The 23,746-nt window shown below is 44.0% G+C and overlaps 1 protein-coding gene and 1 long non-coding RNA gene across 5 annotated transcripts in view; both read left to right on the top strand.

Annotated features, from left to right (window-relative positions):
- The first annotated feature begins 5,958 nt into the window (after positions 1-5,958).
- On the top strand, positions 5,959-9,811 carry LOC111844149 (uncharacterized). Its single transcript, XR_002838320.1, has 3 exons — positions 5,959-6,159; positions 7,107-7,261; positions 9,526-9,811. It is a non-coding gene; the product is annotated as an uncharacterized lncRNA (long non-coding RNA).
- Positions 9,812-10,756: 945 nt separating this feature from the next.
- The window catches only part of znrf3 (zinc and ring finger 3), a 58,499-nt gene continuing 45,509 nt past the window's right edge, over positions 10,757-23,746 (top strand). For all 4 annotated transcript variants that reach the window (XM_023812352.2, XM_023812351.2, XM_023812350.2 and 1 more), the window contains exon 1: positions 10,757-11,289. In XM_023812352.2, coding sequence (XP_023668120.2) covers positions 11,062-11,289 — 228 coding nt within the window. In that variant the 5' untranslated portion in view covers positions 10,757-11,061. The remainder of the gene's footprint in view (positions 11,290-23,746) is intronic.

The following is a 23,746-nucleotide window of genomic DNA, read 5'->3' as shown; positions in this document are numbered from 1 at the left end:
TTTGTCTCTTTATTTTAAAACACAAACAATTTATACACTCCAGCAAAAGGCAAAATCACTGGCAGCCAAGGAGCAAGCTGGGAGGTTTTTGAGACATAAACAGGAAATTAGCAGGAATAATAATGTTAGGATATTCACCCATTATTTTCCCTGACTGGCAAAAATATTTGAATTACTTTTAAGTGAAATGAGCCTTAAAAATAAAACCAAAGCCTCAGTATTTTCCTTATCCTCAGTATGTTTCTTATCCTCAGTATATTCCTTATCCTCAGTACAGTATATTCCTCAGTATATTCCTTATCCTCAGTATGTTTCTTATTCTCTGTATATTCCTTATCCTCAGTATGTTTCTTATCCTCAGTATATTCCTTATCCTCAGTATATTCCTCAGTATATTCCTTATCCTCAGTATATTCCTCAGTATATTCCTTATCCTCAGTATGTTCCTTATCCTCAGTATATTCCTTATCCTTCCAAGGGAAACATTAGCAAATGTAAGGAAAATGTACTACCTCCCAAATACATTATTTCCAAGTTATCCGCATTTCCTGTAGATAAAATTGAAACATTACTCACAAGTGGTTACTCGTTAAATATGAGTAAGTATCCTTTGGGTACTCAGTCAGGGTCCTCGACAGCATGCGGGAGCCCAGTGAGCTGTGAGAGGCAGAATGAGGCCTGTCGACCTGCTACACCTTCCTCGCTTCTGTAACACACAATTTGCAAATGATTCTGAGTCAGAAACAAAACTAAAATTACACTAATGTATATGGTACACTGTTTGGGTTCTGTGATTAAACAGCAAATGATATTACTGGTGTGATTTTACGCATCCAAGTCATATAGCAATAACCAATCAGCACGTGCTAATACTCTTGTTCCGGTAACTGGGTATCCGCATGACAGGAATTTTTTTGAAACTATAAAGGATAACAGTCAAGTTGTCAATCTGGACCAAAAGGCTCTTTCTGTGTCTGAAGATTACATTTCAAGATGCTTAAATCAAAGGTGACATATTGTGACTGTAGACCTATGTAGCAAAGTAGATCGGCAAGTTGATTATTAATGTCTGCAGAATGAGCTGGTCAAAAGAATCATAATAAAAACTGGAGGAACTCACGGGCCTCACACCATTAGTATAAACCTGAAATTCTTCAAGACAAATTAACTTATATCCTATATTTTGTTTGTGTATAACAATACTCAATTAAAATCCAGTCAGGTATAGTGGACCAAAGCCAAGTCTGACATGAGGGAAGATTTAACGGATGCCAGTGCAGTATTCCAGGTGATAAATCAAATATAATCATGTTGTTAGTTTTGGAAGGTGGTACTTGCATCTTAAATGGGCAAAAAGCAGCTGGAAAAATAGCTACATATAAAAAATTCTTCAGAATCTAGTATCTCAGTTCGGACATTGGCAGAGCCTAATTGCCCCACTTTAAGGAGCGAGATCAAACGTATGTCCCCGTCAGTGAGAAGAGCAATACACTGATAAGAACTCTTAAGGGGGAATACATCTCTCCTACGTTTAGACATGATGTCAGGTGTGATTTGTGATGCCACCCCTCTCTTGGTCATTGAGACTGTTTTGACTTTTGCTGATACTGTTTGAGAAGTACTGTACCCTTGGATGCCCAACTTTTAAAATGAAAAATCGGTTTTGCAATGCATTTGTCAAAACCCTGACAATGTAAGCTACAATGAAACCTTGTGATTACCCTTGGTAAAGTCACTTGCATGCATAAATACATATGTGAATTGATAATCTGGTTGGGAACAGCTCTGAGTGTGCTGTAGCAAGTCTGGCCCCCTTCCTTCTGCTCGGCAACGTCTGCGGAGCCAAAGGATGGGGCAAAGGAGCAATGTGCAGGGTCAGGCATGCCGGACTGGGGGTGGAAGGCAGGCCTCTCTCCGCTTGCTCACTCACAGCCACCACATCTCCTCTGCCAGGTGGGTCTCTTCCTTTAAACAGTAACTGGGGTCTTTTCCGCTAAGATCCAAGTCTTTAGTTGCAAATCAGGCTTGCCACTGTTTGACCTTGGGAGGCTGTTCCTTGGGGCTCCTGTAAAGCCATTTCAACCTTTGCAGAGTAGAAAGTGATATTTCAGCAGCTTCCTCCACAGTGAGTACAGTTTTGTGGTGAATCCCAAAGTCTCAATAGAGACGATATGCTACGTATATAATTTAAAGAAAGAAATTCTGCTGCATCGTTTTTAATTCATCACTGCATCTGGTGAATTCATCACTGCATCTAGTGAATTCATCACTGCATCTAGTGTAAGGGTGTATATACTGTAGTTCATCCTGGTACGCTTACAATGTGTGTTAACATCCATCAATATCCATCTATAGCCATTGTATCTTGGGTGCCATTCCATGTGTGTAAACATCGCTAACAAAATTAACTAGAAAATAACCAAGCCACTGTCATGACACCTATAAGATGTTATGACATCTTAAATATGAACCATAGCGTTCTAAAGTATTTAAGAGTATTTAAGAGAAAATGCAATCAATCATTATGAAAACAGTATTTACAGTAAGGTTTGGTTTTCTTCTTTTAGGAATAACCTATGCCCCACCCTGCAGAAAAACGAATTTTACCCCCAAGATCCCACTTTCCCATTATGACAGACGTCAAAGACGAGAATTATAAGTCCTTCCACAATCTACACTTCAAAGTCGGACGCTGCCTCCCCGGGGAAAATGTCTGTCTAGGGTGGGGTGACTTTTAACTGAATAGTATGTGAGATCTTAGATCCCGAATAATTGTAATGGTGTTGAAAAATAGCCAGGCTTAAACGACACAGGTTTAATTTGAACCGACTTTAGTCTTTTGCCATATGTCAAGGTGGATCAAGTCCAGCGATTAAGAGAAATTAATTAAAATTCAATACAAAAGATTTTTGTGTTATATTTGTTGAACTTGGACTGCGGGTTGTTATGTAATTTAGTTTGAAGGAGAACTTCCTGTTTAAACACGTCATTTGTTGCAACCCAGCTGATGTAACATTTAAATTAAAAGAGTAGAAAGAGAAATATTTGTATTTGCATTTCCCAGCTATGTATTATTGGAATTAAGTGAATGATTGGGCCCAAGGTGTGGGAACTGGAGCTGAATGTCACTGGGTAGCAATGCAAACAAATTAGGTCTATTTCGTGACGTTAGTTTTTGTGCATTGCTCCCAAATTGTTTTTTTCCCAGTAAATAAACATGTAAGATACAGTGATCTTTTATAGATAACCTACACCAGAGCACCAATCAAGACCCTGAATAGCTATAATTGCATTATTTACAACAGGGAGTCATTGGTCCTTTGATTCTCCTTTGGGACACTTATTGTCTTTCCTAGGGCTCTTCAAATCTGCACCTCGATTCCAAATCCAGGCCGTGTTTTCAGTTCTCCCAGGAAGTTACCTTAATAATTACTGATTCTGATTGGTCAGAAGCTTCACACCCGGCTCACAGGTAAAGGAATTAGGCTGGAAAATCAGCAGGCCTCAGCCCTTGGGCATCATGGTTTGAACAACCCTGGTCTATCCATCGATCACACAAACCTAGAATAAATGATAAAATGAAGAAAAGCAGTTTAACTAAATGTGATGAATTGGGCTATGATTCAAAATGGCACATTTACCATGAGAATCATCAGTTATAGTGAGTTATAATACTTCTGTTATAAATGGCTTCTATTTGTGTATTTTATATAAGATGACATGTGATACCATTTGGGTGAATTTTGGTATCATTTTACCTACATGGTATAGATACTGATCTAATGTCTTTTTTTCACTGGATCCAGGCCATTTTACACATGCTAAGTGTCCAGCTACCCCCTTTAAAGTCTTTTGAGGATTAGACTTCAGATAATTAAAAAAAGCCTTTAGTGAGTTTACTTTTAATCCATCGCTTTTCTGTCTTTGATGTCAAATTCTGTATAATGTGGTCGCCCAAAGCAGATTCCAAAGAGAGCATAAGTCATCAGATAAAACTTTGCTTACTATTTTATTGCGGGATACGAGTAAATATTGAGAAAAGGGATAAATACAAAGAGAAAGGGGAATGAATTGCATGGAATAAGTCCATTATATTAAACAGCGGAATAAAATAACGAGAAACTAAAACATTCAGATTGATGTTTTTGTTCATGTAAACTAAACAATATAGGATAATTCAAACAGCATAAAGACTGTTTAGCAAAGTGAAATAAAAACGAAAACCGATTATCTGAAATATGAAGTGGGCACAAGTAGGATCCATATAATGATGGATTTCCTACTTCTGATAATAAGCCATGAGACCGATATTTTCCCCTGTACTTTGTCTTGGGGGTGTTTCTTTTGTAGCAACGTGAATTGTCACGGCCTCAGTCTGTGGTTTAAATTTTAGCCCTGATTCTACTTCGTATTTAGCCGATAAACGGCATTAATAAAAGAACCTCATGATTCTATACTGCAACCGATCAGAAACGATGCAACGAGAAGAGGGTTATTATTTTAAATTAGTTGGCTGCAAGTAGAGATATCCGAAAATTTACCGGAAACGAGCTACGCTTTATATTTTCCTGACAGTAAAATGAGGAAACTGTAACATATAGAGTAATTGCTATTTCATTCAATTTAAATTTGATTGTCGTTGTTCCCCCAGTAATAATAAACGGTATACAGGCCTATATCGTGTCACTTTAATTAGCATATCCTAATTAAAATGTCTTTTAAGAGACCGGTTACAACGGCGGAAAAGATTATCGGTTAGTACCGTCATAACGACGTTTTAATTAAAAACTCAAACACTATTTTCTGTTAAATTTTATCTAAATAGATCACAGGTCTACATAGTCGTTGTTTACATGATTGGAAAGTTTTCGTCTACAATGATTTATGCATAGATTGAAGACTTTTTATTCATAATTCGGGCTCTCTTTCATCTTTTTAAGGCGCAAAAGTCCATTTAGGACTATCCTTTGTACCACATCGGTATGGGTAATGCAAGCGTGGGATTAACCTGAGAAAACCCCTCTTGGGGTTTGTTCTTCTAAGAAAAAGGTCCGTATTGCGTTGAAATAATTATCCTTACAAAAGCAAAGTGCGATGATCCTTTTTATGGCTCGGGGGTGATTATTTTATGGCGGTGTTAAACGAGAGCTTGTTTTGGATACGCTACAGCTGTGGGACCAGAGGCATTTTCAGTGCCTGACAAGATAAATCCCTTTGCCCACCAGAAGAGGGCAGCATAGATAATGAAATATCATGTCAGCATTTTAACATGCAAGTATAGGTTTAATTAACTTGCTGTTCAAATTATATAATGTGCGGATTTAATTAAATATTACTCATTTTAACTTGTGGGCGCATGTGCCAATCAAACTTTATTTCCTTAATATTAATTAAATTCATCTTCCAACCACTGTGTGGTCAGGGTCATATGGACCTGGAGCCCCTCCCAGGCAGCACAAGGCACAAGGCTGGGGGCACCCTGGACACACTCATGCTCTATGGGCAATTTGGAGACATTAATTACCCTAACTGCAGTCTCTGTCGAGACCCGCAGCTCCCTGGAGTGACAATATCTATCCACCCTCCAATGGGTCATCGGGGGGGGGGGGGGTCACAGGGCTGGAGGTGGGATGCCAATGGCTGTAAATATAGGACAATAAGTTTAGCAATCCATATACAAAATCCATGGAATTTATTCCAGATCTACAAAACCCATGAAATTGCTCAAGAACCTCTCATAAAATAGAACTGATATTGCTGCAAAATGATGATTTGCTCGTTATAACCTTTACCGGTACTTCTACCTTCTGCACCATGCACATCAATGAGGCAAGACCAGCGTAAAAATGCAGGCTAATGAAACCTGAGGTGTGATTAATTATTTTGTTCAGTAGCGGATTATCCTCCACACCGGCGAAAATGAACCCGTAGCCTAATTGCCGCGCATTTGCCCGGACACGCAGATCGGTGTCATCTGCTCCTAGCCCGGCACATCCTGCTGCCGCATGAAAAGCCAGCCAAACCATCCAGTTCCCTCCCTTCCCCTCACAGGACCAGCTTATGTCTGTTGCTGCACACAGATGATTTTTCAGCTTGGTAGGGTGCTGCGATCGATTTGTGTCTGCTACCCAGACATCCCCGTTATTAACAACGCTAAAGGTGAAGAAAGCTCCAGCGCTCGGAATACGTCCAGTTTGCACTCATTAAGCAGTTCACAACCGCATTGACTTATCTTATTGTTATGTGGACCACATTTGTAACATTGACATTTCTAAAGGCGTCTTGAGTCTAGCAGTCTACAATTTTCAGCCAGAAACTCACATAAAGTATGTCTGTGGAGCAGAAGCTGCCACGCGAGTAGGATAGCGTCAAACAAATGACTTCACTGTAGAAATACTCAAACATTAAAAAGGGTCAGATCCTTTAAGGCACGGACGGCCGGGCAGCACACAAAGACCAAAGTCACTGCGCTGCCACAAATGCCTCCACCACCGTCTCTTCCATGTCTCCTGAAATGCACCTCCAGCACCCACCCGGCTGACTCCGAAGTCAATTAGCATAGTAGGGGCCAGCCGGGTTTCATTAAATGAGGACTCTGTGGGCACGGAGATGGTGGTCATGGCACCATGGAGACGCGAACCCAATGATGACATTGCTCTCGCTCATGATTTCTGTATATGTAGGCTATTTATACATATAACATACTTTAAAGTTTTGTAGGAACAACGCTGTGCAGCGATATTCTTTGTCCATTTTGCCACATGTTAGTTACGTCTTAGAACTATTCATTAATTCATAAAGTATAGTTATAATACAAACATAATATTATAAAAACGCGGTCGGTATCTAATCACGGAGGATTGCTACTCTTAATTTTCTTTTTTGTGTACGACCACTTCAAACGTGTATTTATGCGTCATATGCTTCTGATACTTTCCGAAAAAGAGGCAGGCGTGCCGTTCCCCGCTGCATGCCAGCCTGTTGCTCTCGTCTCATTACGCTGCTCCTTCTTCCTCATTGCAGCAGCTGTCACTCCTTTCCTGGGCCTTCGCGTTGTCAAGTGGCATTCTGGCAAACTGAAAATAATGTATTTTTTTTTCTTGCAGACAAGTGGGGAGGGTTGAATGATCTCTCCGCATTGTAATTATCTGCATTCTTCCTCTCTTGTTGCTTCATCCCGTGTTCCCCGGAAAATCTTAAACGCCGATTAACAGTGGAGCCGACATGCATACCTAAAGGATGATTCACTGGATTACCTGGGGTATGTTTTTAATGTGCCTTTAATCAACAGCTCTTTTTCTCTAAGTCGTTAGCTGACAATTAACTTGATATTAAGGGAAACTTACACTTGAATCAAAGTAATCTTATATTTTCTAAATCAGAGCAAATGCTCAATGAACAATGGCATCTGGAGCTATCAATGTTTGCTGCATATAGATCCCAATTGAAAAACGGAAGCAAATGCAGTTGACGCACCTCAGTACTTTTCATTAATATTCAGAGAATAGGGGTTACAGTGAGTCTGATTCAGAATCACCCATCCACATTAGTTTGGACTGGATTACACAAATATATATTTGTGGTTACTAAGCAAACAGGCCCTTTTCACTGAAACCATACAGGTGTCAGTGATCTTATTTTACATCATCAACCATTTAGGTAAAGGCAGTTTTACTTCATTGTTATCAATTAATTGACTCAGCCATTAAATCTGGATAAATATTTGAAAGACTATAATCAACAAATCCATACAAAAAAGGCACTACGCCTGACATTTACTGATGGTAGACATATGGGAAGGTATTATTCATTACAGTATTATATAAGTGTGCAAACCTCTCACTCATGGTACTTTACAATCTGTGCTTTGGTTATTGCCTCACACCCCTGAGACCCGGGTTCGAGTCTCTGCCATGCTGCCATGTCTTGTCTCCCCATGTTATCCTGGGGTTTCCGCCGGGTACTTGTTTCCCCCCACAGTCCAAAAACATGCTGAAGTGAATTGGAGTTACTGAATTTTCTGTCAGTCTACATGTGTGGGTGAATGGTGTGTTGGTGAATGGTGTGTGAGTGTGCCCTGTGATAGGTTGCCTCATAGCCTGGAGCCTCCAGAATTGACTCTGGACCTCTGCGACTCTGAATAGGATAAGCGATTACAGAAAATGGAGGGCAGACACAATATCAGATGGGAAACCTGATCACATGGTGTGGCTTATGCAACTTCAAGCAAAATATGACTGAAATCTCCTGTCTGTGATGTTTTGAACCTGAATTTTGAATGTGTTGTTCTCAGATGTCACTCCCAGCGTCAGGGTCTTGGACTTACGGTGTAAAATTCGACTTACGGCGTAAAATTGGACTCATGGTGTAAAATTTGTCTCACTTCTTTGGAAACTCCAGTCCCAAACTAACCAAGTCACCTCTTCTGGGTAAACTGTTGGAGGTTGGCTGATTGTGACTTTTTTTTACACACAGTAAATATTGTGCATCGCCATACTCTGCGAGTATTTTTCATTCAGTTCAGAGCCAATCATTGGCCGAATTGGTATGTCATTGGGTTTTCAATCAACGTGTATCTATGCCAGTTACTAAATTGTTTTAGTGTGTATCACAAGCTTTTTTTGTGCCAAACACCCATAAAGCAACTAACTGGTCCTCAGCAATGTTAAGCCTCTGTTAGCATGCAAGTTAGTGACACTCCACACATCACACGCTTCTGAATGTGAGCAGCAGGAGAACAGAATCCGGCACGGAGGAACATGTGGGGATGATCAGGATCCAGATCCCCAGTGACATCATTTAAAATCCAGACCTGCAAATAATTGACATGCTAGAGGCAAAAGAAACATCCTTGCTTGAAGTTCACCCCCCCCCCAAGAAATCATTTTACCTAAGTTAACATCCTTCACCAAGACATATGGGGACCATTTTCAAGCGTCCTGTTTTTTTTTTTTTTTTGGCATTCTTGACCTAAGAAGTCCTACAGTTGTTTTTTTCATAATCTTGCTGCTACATCTGACACTAAACCAAATCTGTCGATGTTCTCAAATACCTCTCTGGGACTGCTCAGTGTGGATCTATGTAGGCGTAGGGTGCTGCACACTCATGACACCTCGCCCCACTACCTGTTGCATTAATGCATATAAATCGGCCAGCACCGGAATCAAACATCCAGAAACCTCAATAAATATGCCTCGTGAGCTCTCACCAAACTGCTCTATTTGCTGTATTTCTGGGGGAATCAACAAAGCCTGATAAACATCCATAAGCAACAATATATACAGAATCCAGTTGAAGAAAATGTTTCACTGCATGTTGTCAGCATACAGAGAGACTGTAGAAGAGTTTTTGCTGGCTGACCAGGTCCGACTTTCTCAATAAAGAGTGCTATTATATCCTTGGTACGTAGGTGTTAAAAGTGTACAGTGTACATAACCCAGGACACATTGGATGTGAACGATGCCAGCACTGTAAAGTCCTTGAGTGCTTGTTTATTGTTTTCCCCCCCACAAATTGTTTCTTCAGACAAAGACACCGATGTCCTGCAGTGACAAGGGAAGCAAGCGCCTTTCAGGGAAAGTGGCGTGGACAGGCTCTGTGGATGACCTACAACCCACAAGAGATGCCAGCAACTACAGATTCCTAAGAAATTTCTGTCCTGCACAGAAATGCCATTGTTCCACAGGGAAAAGCCACACCATAAGTGAAAAGGTCTTTGATAATACAAAGCTGTAGCCCGTAGCTGCATGCTGAATTCATGTGTGTGATTCGTCTTAATTGCATGTTTATTGATATGGTTTTATTAACTATCCTAAGGACAGTCCATTGATTAAAAAAAATAAAAAATCAGCGTTGGGTTTCTTCGTTTTAAAACATACAAATAAAAAATAAAAAATAAAAAGAGTAAAGTTTTGGGCAACAACATGACTATCAATAATGCATATTATTAATTGAAGCTAATATCAGTTGTTTTCTATAAATGATACCATCCATCCATCAATCTATTGTACCCGCTTGTTCTATACGGGTCACCGGTGTTTGGAATCTATACGTATGCTACTGCAGGAAAAATGTTTAGGCACATACGCTAACAACAACAACAATAATAATAATAATGATAATGAGAAATGGGGGACACTTTTGAGCAAGTGGAACATTGTTAAAACTATCATTTAAGGACGAATACAAGTTGCAGTATTACAATTTTACAATTAATATTTTTCTCCAGTAGTCCTTAATCGATTTTTTTACGTACTCACTAGTTTAAAGCCTGGTATTCTAATGCTCGCCTTAAGATAATCTACTGCAGTGCAGCGCCAGAGACAACAACACTTCGCAAACCCGTTTGAAGTTACCCCGGTTCAACTGGAGCTCTGCACAGCGCAGCGCATCTCTTTTAAGGTGGTTCCGCTCCTAAAAACCTCAGCCCATGTAGCCTACTGTCGATAAAATTAAAAATAACTAACAACAATATGCATCCACAGCGTCCTCGTAACAAGATGCTTAAGGCATTAAGACTGTATAAATATAATATATTGTGTAGTATACCTGGTTGTTGTGGAAAAAAACACATAATGTGTCTCTTTATGTGCTTCGAAAACGTAATAACGCGGGGGACGCCTTTGCCTCCGTTATTAGCTTGGCACCACTAACCTCCTCCTCCCCCCGGCCACAACCCCCACCCATCCAGTGGCGCCTCCTTAAATATGCAATGGCAGCCGAAAGTTGGGAGTGGAAAGTAAAGGGTCAGGAAGATTGGTGGGTGGGGATAACCCTTTAGGAAAAAAAAACTAAAAAAAAAACTTAGAAAATCACGTGTTTGGAGATCAAAGGAGATCCGCTTTGTAGAGTTGGAAGGAGAGCGAGAAAGAGCGAGAAGCAGTGTAGACAGACCCGGTAAATGACAAGGCTGCGATGGTGAAATAAACGCGTCCAGGAAAAGATTAAGCTCAGCCGCTCAACGTCTCCACTGAGATTTAATTTCAGAGATAGCCAAGGGCTTCCCCCTCTAAAAAAATCCCTGGAAATTATGTTCCGATCGGCGCTGATCCAGCCGGCAAGATGATTTTACCAAGAAGAGTCTCAGATCGGGTGGCCGATTCGGTGATCTTCGCGTCCCTTGCGGTCGCAGCTTGCTTGGGAAGCGTTTTCGCGAAGGATACCGCCTTTGTGGAAGTAGTACTGTTTGAATCAAGTCCAAATGGAGATTATACTACATACACCACAGGTTTGCAGGGACGATTCTCTAAAGCTGGAGCCACCATCAGCGCAGAGGGCGAAATCGTGCAGGTATGTGGTATAAAAGAATAAATGAGCGTAATCTGTGTTACATTGTATTGCTCGCACTTGCGGACACTTTTCGGATGTTTGAGTCGGTTTCATCAGTTGGCGCAACTTTCTTTGCATGTGGTGCGTACGGACGCGTGTGTACTGGGCGCTTGGGGGTGGGGGTACATTTATTTATGAGAGGATGGTACTAGCTAGCCAGCTAGCTATGTGGTCACAAGATGGCTTCTATCTCGTAGTGGGGAGAAAAAAGATCTTCAATTCGCAATTGAACTTGCACATCGCAAACTGTTTTTGTGACAAAAATACCGCAGCCATTGCAAGCCCACATGCAGCTTAATGTATCTGTACTTTGCTTTGAAAGATGCTGCGTCCTGTCAGACACTTTCTGCTGCTTTAAAAGAGAAGAGACAGGCTGTTTGGTTATTGGCTGCATATCGATACATTGCTATTGCATGCATTACAAAAAACACGAGAAATTGCGACAGATATTCATCCACCCAAGTCTGAGATGCAGAACAGTTACGATTTATGTTTCGTGTTGGTTTTCTGACCTAGAATATTTCGTTGTACACCCGGGTAATCTGTAGGATTCATCATTACCAGCGCTAGAAATGATTTAACCAAGGCATCTGCCAGTGCCTCGATTTCGACAAAGTAATCTGACTTTATTTCTCTTATTCAGCACTTGTTGCGGAGTAATTGTGTATGTCTATATTTTACTACCGTGACGCTTAAACTATTATTGGGACTGGATATTTGTGGGACTATTGAAATAATAAGTTGCTCGTGATCAAGAGAGATCTGGTGGGTGTCGAGTTCTTCATTTAATCTCCGTTTAGTTCTAACTTGGGGACGGTAACATGACGGATATTTCCAGCCACAAACGGTGCGTAAAATAGGAGCTTTTAGCTCTACAAGTGCAAGTAGAGTCTTGGAGGGCTATGCAGCCCGGCAGTGGGGCTGATATCTGCCTGTAAACCTGTAATCATCGGACATGGGAGCTGGGAATGCGGCTAAATGTGTCGGGCATTATTAAAAGCGATGCCGGGGGGAGCGGTCTTTCACACAAGTATTTGCCCGCAGGATAAAAAATGAATTGTTAACTGGCAAACGTGTGCTCCATGATTTATTTTCTTAAGCTTGGGAGCTGGATGATTGTCAAGGCATATTCGTTATCTGAGCCGTGGGTGACGGGTGTTGAACCGATCCGGTTCCACTCTGATGAGCGCGGTTCAATATGCGTTATTTACAGCGTGAAATTAAATCACAAGTAAAACCGAGTACTTCTGTTTCCCCCTAATTATCGGGAAAACATCCATCGGAATACCCCAAGGCAAAGCTTGTAATATGGGGAGATCAGGCAAACTCCTCACAAATAGGGTAGGGATGCCGGGGGGGGGGTGTGCCCCTCTGTGCCCCTCTGTGCCCCGGGCGGACCTACTGCTACAAAGACTTCTGAACATTTATAAGAAATTTTAAATGCTTTAAAAATATCTAATTTTTTACTATCCTGAAATAAGACCATAACAAAGTGACGGCTATCCCTTACTGCATAGAGCTTATCATAAAAGTGATTAAAATACATTTAGTGCAATATTCATTATTACTTAACGGGGATGTCAGCGGAAGTAGTGGGCCTATATGCATCACAAACAGACCCGAGAAGTTGTTCATTTGCCGCTGTTGTATAACTTTATGGTGTATTTAATGCGTGCTTATTTCCCGACCGGGACCCATTAAAAAATGGAGTTTCACTGGGCCTGCTATGCAGCTCCTGACGGGCAAGTTTAATATCGCACCTTTCAATTTCAGACGCTATTTGGATGGGTTGATGTCGGCTCTGCGTTTTGTGTGCAAATACTTGCGGTCCGGGCAATTTAACTTCTTGCGGCTTTGTTTCCTTCCCTTTTAAAGTCTGCTGTGTTTAGCGGGTATGAAAAGTGTAATACATACTTATATAAACCAGTTTACGGAAAGGAGGGTGAAACGATCGGCACCATAAGACAAACATGGAAACTAACAGTCAGAAACAAGGACAAATGGACTCTTAATTAAAAATAATATTTTTAAATAAGTGGATGGGAATTTAAGCAAATAAGACCCTGTACCAGTTCGTGTAGTTTGCTTGTAATATCACCCTTTTTTGTTTGTCCAATAACAACCCCCCTCCTCCCTCCAGTGATTTATTCTTATAAGATGAATGGGGATTGATGAGTGACCCGGTTTAGTCTCCGGGACCCGTGATGCCTTCAAAGCCCCCGATACCGGCCTGAACACAAACCCCATTGAGCCGGGCCGCCTTGCCAGTCCCCGTTCCGGCAGACTGCCTGACGCCGGGTTTCCAGGGGGTGGGATCCAGGAGCCGCAGAGACGACATCAAATTAAAGCAAAATGTACGCGGGCCGGGCAATTTCGCCGTTTTTCTGTCCGTTAGTGAGCTGAAACCGCGCATCGGTTTCGTGTGTCTCTAACAGCTGTAATTATCAGATTGACTGGGATAAAGCTGAGCTGGAAAAGAAGCAGCGTCGCCCCGCTGTAGTCGGATGTTCTCGCTTTAAACCCTTTAGATAATAACGTGAAACGTGTAAGTGGAGGCGTTTTTCAGGATTTGCAATATGTGTGATAACTGCACCCGTCATACGCCTGCAATTGAGGAATAATACGCAGTCTGATTAGTAAACTAGTCTCCCTTTTTAAGGAAATCCCGCGATTTAGCTGAGATGTCTTTTATGACAGTATACTGTGCTGGCACGGAGTTATTGAGGACCCTGGACCCCGCAGTGTGTCCTAACCCCTAGGGAATGTCCGAGTCTATAGACGTGACAAGAAACCTGCCAGGTAGCTGGATGGCACTATTTGCAGTGACCTGGGCTTCTGATAGAGGGACTGTTGCTGCACCTCACCCTTTCTGCTGTCTCCACAATGTGAGACAAGTCCACTGCTGCCTCTGCAGACCACACAGCCCTGTTACTTTTCCTGGGCTTCCTCTCTCGTCTCCCCTGTTCTGTGCAGACCTGGGTAACCCTCTAAATGTCCTTTTGGCTGGCAGATGTCCCTGTGCCTAAACCTTTCTCAGATATACCCTTCTGTGCTTAACCAGGTCGCAGCAAGTATCTCATCAGGGTTGAGCACTAGGGCTAGTGCAGGGTTATTCAACTCACGGTCCTCAAGGTCCGAGCACTGCTGGTTTTCCAGCCTTCCTTTACCTGTCAGTCAGGTGTGAAGCCTCTGACCAATCAGAATCAGTAATTATTAAACAACTACCTGGGAGAACTGAAAACACGGCCTGGATTTGGAATCGAGGTCCAGAGTTGAAGAACCCTGGGCTAGTGGATGGGGCAGGTGCCCCAGCAATGGCTGATCTCTGATAACCCCTCACTACACAGATTCCCAGGATGTCTCATACAGCACTGTGCCCCCCGGCAGTTACTCCCAAATACCTCCGATCTTTTCCTCCTCATCATCATCATCCATGTACTCCTGGCTGCTAAAGGAATCTTGGTCTTTGGAAGCAACGAGTCACAGATCCCATGGATATTTCTGCTATGTCCTGTAAAGCCTGAATGCATTGCTGAGAGTTCAACCACTTCTGACTTTTGATTTGAAGGCTAAAGTTGTGTGTCCTGGACCACTGTGTCTAGCTGGAAAAAAGCTTAGTGTGTCCTTTTTGGGGTGTATAAATCCATTGGGGGACTTCTGCATCACATTCTAAGTTTACCTAAAAAAGTGAAGTTGTTCGGTTCTGTTTGGTGTAGGTGGGTAGCCATAGTGGGCTTGAGGTTGAGCTCCGTTGGAGTTGGACAGTGTCTGGTGTTGGTCTTGACAGGTGACACGGCCTCCTGCGAAACCGCTCCATCTGAGTGTATAGAAAGGAGCACTTTATCGCTGGTTCCAAAGTTACTTACTGTCACATGATAGTGTGATGACTTGCATTGGCTGTAACACACACACACAAAAAAACTTATTAAAAACTTTTCTGTGACTGTTCTCTAGCGGCATCCAGTTCTTTCTCCATGTTTAAGATGGTGCAGTTTTGTGTAAAATACTTGTCTTATACTTTCATCGTGTTTCATTTTATCTTAGTTTTACTGTAGCGATGACATAATGTGCCTTGGGATGGGGATGTGTGTAAACTTTTGTGTTTGCTTTGTTCTCCTCTACTCTAAGCGTATGTGGTCTTGCCTTCTCTGGTCAGTCCTTCACAGAGGCATAGACATTAGCTGGTGGGCACCAGCAGGAGATGTGAATAGCCAATGTGGATGGTCTGTGTCCTCATTCGTGACCCCCCTCAGTGTAGAAAAAGACACCATGGTCACTGGAAATGGACTTAAAGAAGGTGTCGTACTGGGCTGGGGAAGACTCCAGCATAGCTCAGCTTGGGGTTGGACTCTTACTTGGCTTTTCCCAACTCCGGGCAACAGTAGCAAATTTCGGCTCTGGGTTTAAAAGGTTAAACGTGCTGCTTGACTATATTTTCCACTTATTGGTTTTGCGGCCACGGCTGTATTTTAAGTGCTATCATTTCAAACCGCCAGCGCGTTTGATTTTAGTGCTCCAGTCTGGGTAATTTTAGGCTGTGCTTCTACCCGTTTGGACCGTACCGACGATTAAAGTGCGCTCTTTCCGCTTTCTCCTCCCGCTGTCTGTTCTTTCGACAGACGAGGAATGTGTCACCCTTTCTTTAGCATGTGAACTACTCAAGGCTAGAATTGTGTTTGGCAGGCTGGCGTGCATTTGAACCCCATAGCTTCATTCCACTGCTGCGCACACGGCACCCCGGAAATTGGTGAGATTGTACTGAGGCTTTGGGTGAGCAGCTTGTCCTGTTGGGGGTTTGCCTGATAGCTCCAGCGTAGCTCTTAATTACTGTATGCTTGTTCACATCCTTTTCTTCCCTTTGATCAGGGCGCCTCTGGCATTTAAGAGCTGTTTTCCTCTCGTAAAGCCTCCTCCACACTCCTTCCTCGGGAGATCCGGCCTGGTGCCCCCGGTAGGCCCTTGGGTTAAAATGGTCTTATTTTTAACAAGTCAACCTTTTTTGAGGTAGCGTCAAGATTACGGAGCTAGTTAGGACTCCTTCCCGCCCACAGGGATGGGTCTCCCACACACTGACTCTCAAGCTTGTGTGAAACTCGCTTCAGATCAGATTCACTCATGTTGATTTGGCCACTTGCTCAAACTTTCCCACCTTAATCTTGAACAACTGAGAATGAAAATGCATGATGGCTGATTTCAGGCTGACTAACAGCAAAGAGACTCTATGGACCAGATATCAGGAAAGTGTAGAGCAGGGGTGGGGATCCTGTTCCGTGGAGGGCCGGTGTGGGTGCGGGTTTTTCGGATGGCCTCTTAATCAGCCAATAACAGTGGGTCCCAGGGCTGGAGTTGAGAACCACTGCTTTATTATTGGCTGATGGAGAGGCCTGAAATGCTGGTGTAGGCCTCCCCTCAGCTGAGACCGCTCTCTGTAAATCCATCCAGAAACTCAACCCTCCCCCCACCTGCAAGCCCTTCCTGAAATATTCCGCGGGACTGAGGTTAGTGCGACTGATCACTTCTCCAAACCGCTCCCGGAAGTCCTACGGGATTGAGGTCTGCGGCAGTCTGTTAAATCCTCCTGTGGGGCAGAACATGCGGGGCAGGAAATTATGGGATGCAGATGACCTTTCATGATGGTAGTGAATCTGTTGTGGAACTCCTTGTGTAAACATAGAGCCATTTACCTTTTAGTGTGGCCACAGAACCTTGTGTGGTTTCCGATGACCCTCATTGAAATATACATGGCATTCGTCTCCATTTCTATCATTTGTCAGTGTCTTGTGCATCAGATTCGTCCAGAACAGCATTTGTATTTTGAAGTATGTGCTTCCTCCTCTCATTTTCTCTTTGATTGCATCCTTTTTTTTTTTTTTTTCTTGTGGCTGATATCACCCATTGGGTAGCTGGAAAGGTAACATGCAAGTAAATGTGCTCACTTTAGATTCCTAAAACCAGTTCACCAGCGATGAGGCCTATTTTAAGCTCAAATATTCTCCATCCACATAGCTGTTATTCACAGTGGTTGTTGTACGACATTGATGTTCTGCATCCCGTGTTTTGCATAAATGTTTCATTGCTATTAACCTTCTTCGTTGTGCCTCTAACTGAGTTAGCTTAATGTTGGGCAAGTTTAACAGGTGGCAAAATTCTGCTTCTCCACTGTCCATCGTGTGAAACCTCTACATCACTGAGCAGAAGCAGACATTCTCTGCAGAGGCCAGACTGGGAATCCAGGGCTGATGCAGACCTTGGTACATGGTGACAAAGCTGTCGGTGGCATTTTGTTTGGAGTGAGTCTGGAAGGGAGTGTCTGTAAAGGTGTGCTTGATGTGTCTCTGGCCTTGTCACAAACACAGTAGCACAGTGAGCACTATATGTGCAGAATCAGTCGAGCTTGGTGTCATCATGTAAGGCTTGGTAATTTGTATAAGCATTCGGTCTTTCCCAAGCTAAAAAACTGTAATTGGGTGTGTAAAATGAATTGGCTTAGTCAGGGGGCTTCCTGTTTAAATGTTCACCACTTGGCGATTCCCCAGATGGATCGTCTTCCTGAAAGCAAGGCCAATCGGGCGTCAGGGTAGACCTCTAGCAACCCTGTAGACCTATCGGGTGTCATTTATCCTCACGCTGTCGTGCTCCTTTGCTATGACTGATTACTCTAATTAATCCTGTGCGTTAAACAAGCCTCATGTAAGGCTTAGCTGACGTCCATCGGTTCGGCTCAATTGGCTCCCTCAACTTTTTACCGTAATGGAGAAGAATTCTTGTTTGTGTTTCCCTGCCTCTCCTCCTCTTGCACTGGTTATTAATGTTGTGCTTTACGTCTGCCTGGAAAGCCATTTTGCGGACTGATCTATTTCATCCTCCGCTTCCCTCCCTACAAATGCAGCCCTAGCTCCCCGGCAACTGTTGCCAGCCGTTCTTAATGAGGGGAACTATGGCGACCCCCAAGAGGAGCTGCTATGATGGATTGGGGAGCCACATGGAAGTTGGAGTGCCGTCTCTTGGGCCTTACCCCCCCCTGGGCGATGAGCCGTCCGGACACCAGTGCCTCGCATCCGAGATGGATTGTTCCATCTTCTCGCTCTTCGTTCCCTGCGCTAAGGAGATTGTTCTGGGTCAGGAGTGACCCAGATTTTTCTGAATGCACCTGCTGAGGTTGCGCACCCCCCCCCCCCCCCCAAGTTCCTGTCAGGGAGGTTTTAACTAGCGCAGCTGCATAATGAATGTTTAAGGTTAGTCACAGGTGCGGGAGCAGTGATAAAATGAGATGGCGGAGAGGATCCAGGGAAGAAATACCGTTACACTCACATGCTTGGATTTGTCTTGCTGTTTCCTAGCTTGACAATAAAATGGGCCTGTCAGGAAAATTTGCTTGCTTAAGCCAAATAACCACCCCCCCCACACACACCTCTGACATAAGCCATGTCTGTTTCTTTAGCCTTTTGGAGTCGGTGTCTGTTGAATTCCCTGATGTCACACTGGGCGAGTTTTAAACAACCCATGATGCTAAATCTTCTGCAGTTTATGAATGCGAGTCAGATTCTAAGATCCAGTTTCGTTTGCTGTAAATCGCCACAGAATTTATATAAACGTTTTGTTCACTCATAACAGAGGGAATCCAATGAAGGCATCTTACTTTAGTCCATCTGTTGCAGAATCTTTGTGTTAAACGGGTCCCAGAGCTGTGAAGCAATACTTTCTCAACCCTGCCCTTGGTTTTAGTCTTCTTGTTTTTAGCATTTAAATCCCTGTTGCCTACAAACTGTCAGTTTTCCCCTTCATGGTATTTTATACAGATTTTAAGCCCCACTCAGAGAGATGACGAACCAAACGGTTGTGTAACCCTCTACAGAAGATCTGTTGAGACTGGCCTCAGCTTTGATGAAGGGGTGCCTCTCAGTAAACTGCTGTAAAAGAGAAGATTTGTTTTTTGTTTTTTTTGTTTTTTTGGGGGGGGGGGGGCATAGTGGTGGTGGTGATGTTTTCGCCTGTAATTAGATGTTTCTAGAACAATTAAGGGAGGGGCTGGTTATGAGTAGGTGGTGGAATGTTGTTGTGGATTGGGGGCGGGGTTAATGGAATGGGGAGGGGCCACGGCCGTGCCATGGCAGGATCAAAGGCGAAGCGCTTCAAAGTTCCGCCGGAGCGGCGAATGAGAGATACGGTGAGCAGCCGGTGATGTAATCGCACCCTTGAAAGGAAACAGCCGTCCCACAAAGGCCTGTGGTGAGCCCTGCTTGAATGGAATGGGACAGAGACTCCTCCTCCCAGACTTCCCAGGTGTCCCTGCTGTTTTAATCTGCATTTGTCATCCTGTTTTCATTTTGGTTAGGGGTGGTGAGGCTGCCCTGGGGTGGGACTCACATTACTTCCATTCTACACCCAGTCTAATCTGCAAGCTTTCCCAAACGTAACAGGTGTGCAAGTATGTTTACACAGATATGCAGGCTTTAGCTCTTGCCATTATTTGCCAAACTAATTACTGCACAAATTAACGGGTGTTTTGCATTTTGCAGTGGGTGTTTTGCTTTTTGCAGTGGGTGTTTTGCATTGCACTGATTGAAGCATGAGGACAGCTAGCTTTGTCTGAATTGTTTATTGTAGCTGAGAGGGCCGGAAGGTTGTGTTCAAGAGCCTGGGTAACCTGCTGCTCTTTAAGGAACCATCTGGTGGTATGGAGATGCTCGCCATCACTCTGCTGTCTGTCCATAGTGCCGTTATTATCTCCTGGGGGGGTGGGCTGTTTATTTGTTGCATTTCTCAGAACAGATGCATGGATGGACTAGACTGTCCTCCGGAGCTCCTTTTACTGACGAATGTGTTCACAATCTGGCCAGAGAACTGTTTCTAAAACCAAATGCCAAGCTATCGGTTTGCCTTGGGTATCCAATTTGCAACTGCAAGTCCTTCCGTCATTATAAACTTGTAATTGTTTTAATTTAAATATTGTATTAGTAATTCAATTCTCCTACCTGAAAACATATTTCTGAAATATTTCTGGAAGTTTCTTCAAACCCAACGGAATTCACAACCTGGATGCAGGTATTGTTCTGATGTGGTTTTGTTTTTTTGAAGTGCTGGTAGCCATGTAGGGGTGAGTTAGAGTAAACTGGCCTGGGTCTGTTTATCACGGATGCAGACCTGTTATGTAATCCATTTGTTGTTTTTTTTTAACTTCATGCCATCTCTGCCAACCTGGGCACAACAGCAAACCACCTTGTTCAGACCGACAGAGGAATGAAGCCGTGTTTTTTCCGTCATGTGGGGATTTTATAGTTTTTCTGTTACCCCCAAAGCAAAGGAAGTGGGTCATCCCTGTGAGCCCCGGCGCTGGGAGCCGGATTGTGGTCTCTGTGTACGTGCTTGAGCGCCATCCTGGTGTGGCTGTGTGCTGGACCCCATAGGTCCGGCTTCGCGGGGTCTGCTGGATGTGCCAGGCTTTTGCAGCCCTGCCCAACGTCAGACTAAACAGCCGGCTGCAGCCATAACACCTGTGGCTCTTTTGTTGCAGGCCCGTCTAAGTCAGGTTAGGTGTTCTGGTCCCGGAGGCCATGTGTTATTCTGATGGCAGAAAAGAGCTTAACCTGCCGTCTGTCCTGCTGTAGGGCTACTTATGGGGATAGAGAGCGATACGCTAGTCTGAGGGCCACATAAATGTTTTATCTTTGAATGCATATTAAAAAAGCGTCTGTCTAAAAATGATTTTCTTTTCTTTGAGAGCTCCATAATCTGCAAAGAGTCTCGTAGATCTGCATGTTGGCTTAGCTCAGCTCACCGCCAAGCACCATGCTATGCTACCATCAGTGTTGGTGCTCCGTGTTGGCGCAAGACACAGTGGAGGGGGTTTTGGGGTCACACCGTGGAGGCAGTCTCTAGTAGATCACCAAATGACCGGGGTCTTCGCTCGTTGCTCCCCTAGTGGCCACGGCCGGTCGCTGTTGCTCTCGGCACTCGGAGAAGCCAGCGGGTCCACTTGCGGTACTGGAGTGGAATGCTGGAAACACGTGGGGACGCCGCAACCTGAGAAGCGGGGCCCAAATCGAGCACACGGACGGCTGCACTCCATTCACACCCAGCCGGGCAGTTCACCTCCCACCCAAAAAGCCCACTTGGAGCCCACTAAGAGTCATTGTGGCACCTGTTGTCTTTACTCTGTCAGCCCGTGTCATCGGTTCAGATTTATTTCCCCCCTCCCCCTCCCGCAGACAGCCGTGTGAGAGGAAAGTTCTAGTGGGAATGAGGGAGGCTTTTCAAGTGACCTTTTGCCAAAAACCCTTCAGTGTTTTTGTACGGGTGCATGGAGGCGAAATGCTCACCTTCCTGGCCTCTATCCGGACACTGGGGATGCGGCTGAAGACGGGACCTGGAAAAGCAGCACATATTTGAATTTTTTATTTTTTTTGCAATCCCTCAGAGTTTCTCTTCGTTTAGCTATGAAGCAGGTGCAGCTTCTATAAAGATTATTTCTCTCTCTCTCTCTCTCTTTCTCTCTCCCCCCCCCCCCCCCCACCACCACAGCCCCTTATCTGTAGCTGGCACACACACCCGCCAGAGGTGAAGGGTGATGGTATCTCCTTCTGGGGAGTTTGCAGCCGGCCTGACGGCACATCAAACTGAGCCAGGCCCCGGAATACCTGTGGCAGAGCTGATGCTGGCAGCCTGTATCCGGCCAGGGAGAAAACGCCACCCTCACCTTTTACCCCCTCACTACACCCCCCCCAAAAAACAAAAAAAAAAACAAAAGAAAACCATTCCTTCCTTTTAAAATGAACTTTAGAGGTGGTGGGGGGGCGTTCGCATGGCCTTTTGCTGTCATGAGAAAGGGTTGGAACGGTGTGCCACACAAAAGATTAAAATATTATCTCAGGCAAATATCTGGATGCCCGGAATACTTGGCATAGTTGCTGCACACTTTGGTTTTTGTGTTTGCCGGCATGAATAGAGCCTTCTGTGAGACTGATGACAGGCGGCGGCCCGGCCTCAGCTTCTCCTCACGTTCCTTATCCTGCAGGTCGCTCTTCTCAGCTTTGAACCCCCCCCCCCCCCGACCCCCCCCCCGGGGATCCATCTGCCGTTACTTATTCTGAGGCGCTGATCAGTTTTGTAAACTATATTTTACCTTCAATGTTCGACACAACCTGATGCTTTGGTGCTGCTACACCTTGGTTGTCGTCATGCCTGACTGACTTGAGTGTTCTGTGAGGTTCTAGACCTTCTGCGAGCAGTGCCAGCTTAGAACCAGCAGCTAGGTCTGTGTAACATACCAACAAGCTGTACCCGTTTCCTGCCTGTCATGACTGCCCAGATTACATGTGTTCCCAGTATATTCAGCCCTTGCAAGGCTATAAAATCCATTTTTTAAAATTCCAACTCTCAAGCGATACTTATGTCTTATCACCTGGTTATTCACTTGTAGAATTGTCTGCAGTGATTTCTCTCATCCCTGAATTGTAAGTTTTCCAGAATCCTGACCTCATAAGGTTAATGGCGTTCTTGATCTTTATGATATAATGGTTTACTCTTTAAGAAGGTCTGCAGGATCACAGCTCTGATGGAAATGGACCCTAGTAAAAGCCGCGTTATGTGTAATACAGAGTGACTTTTGCCCTTTTAAATTTCTGTGCACACTGGCAATCTCTGATTGCCTCCATAATTAAGCTGGGAATATGATTGAGGTTTTCAATAGGAGGCACAGTAGAGCTGGAAATCAGCTCTCAGCTTTGTTTGTGGGGGGAGGGGGGGTATTTGTGCTAACTGCGACTGAATTAGGATGTCTATACTGGCAACGTCAGGGGAACAGTTAGCTTCAGCTGTAAGCGGATGAGCCCAAAGCATAAGATGAATTCCTATCAGGAGTGACATAGGAATCTCTTTATTAGTGTGCCCTGACCTAACTAGCTGCGTGATACATATTGTCTGAAAAATAACTGTTATTTTTCCCCAAATACTGGCATGTCCTAGATTTGTTGCCAGGCGATGTGTCCCGGGTGGCTCCCGGGGTACCCCAAAGTAGTGCGTTGCTAGGGAGGGGGAGATGTGTAACCTAACAGATTTTTCCGGAATATTCTCCTGTATTGATGTCATCGCTTAGTCAAGCATGGGAAAACAAGGGCTGGGAGGTGGTAGCTAAAATGTTTAATTAGCCGGTCCCTAGAGATGTGAAGAAACGAAGGTGAACTCTAGGGCTTCTGCTTGCTGATGGCTCCCCTCATGCGGGGAACACGGAAGCGACTGGGGGCTTCGCGCAGTGTGGAATTAGGGTCATGGCACACCGTGTTTGTGCAGGTTATTCGCCAGCCAAGTGGACAAAGAACTGGACCTTAGACTTGGAGCTTGCTGGTTAACAGCCTCTGAGAAGCGAAGAGAGCAGACTAGCTAGTTTGTAGCTGCTGGACTGCTCAGAGTAGGCACTATT

Source organism: Paramormyrops kingsleyae, chromosome 2 (assembly GCF_048594095.1).
Source record: "Paramormyrops kingsleyae isolate MSU_618 chromosome 2, PKINGS_0.4, whole genome shotgun sequence".
Taxonomy (NCBI): domain Eukaryota; kingdom Metazoa; phylum Chordata; class Actinopteri; order Osteoglossiformes; family Mormyridae; genus Paramormyrops; species Paramormyrops kingsleyae.
This window is presented reverse-complemented; position numbering and strand designations above follow the sequence as displayed.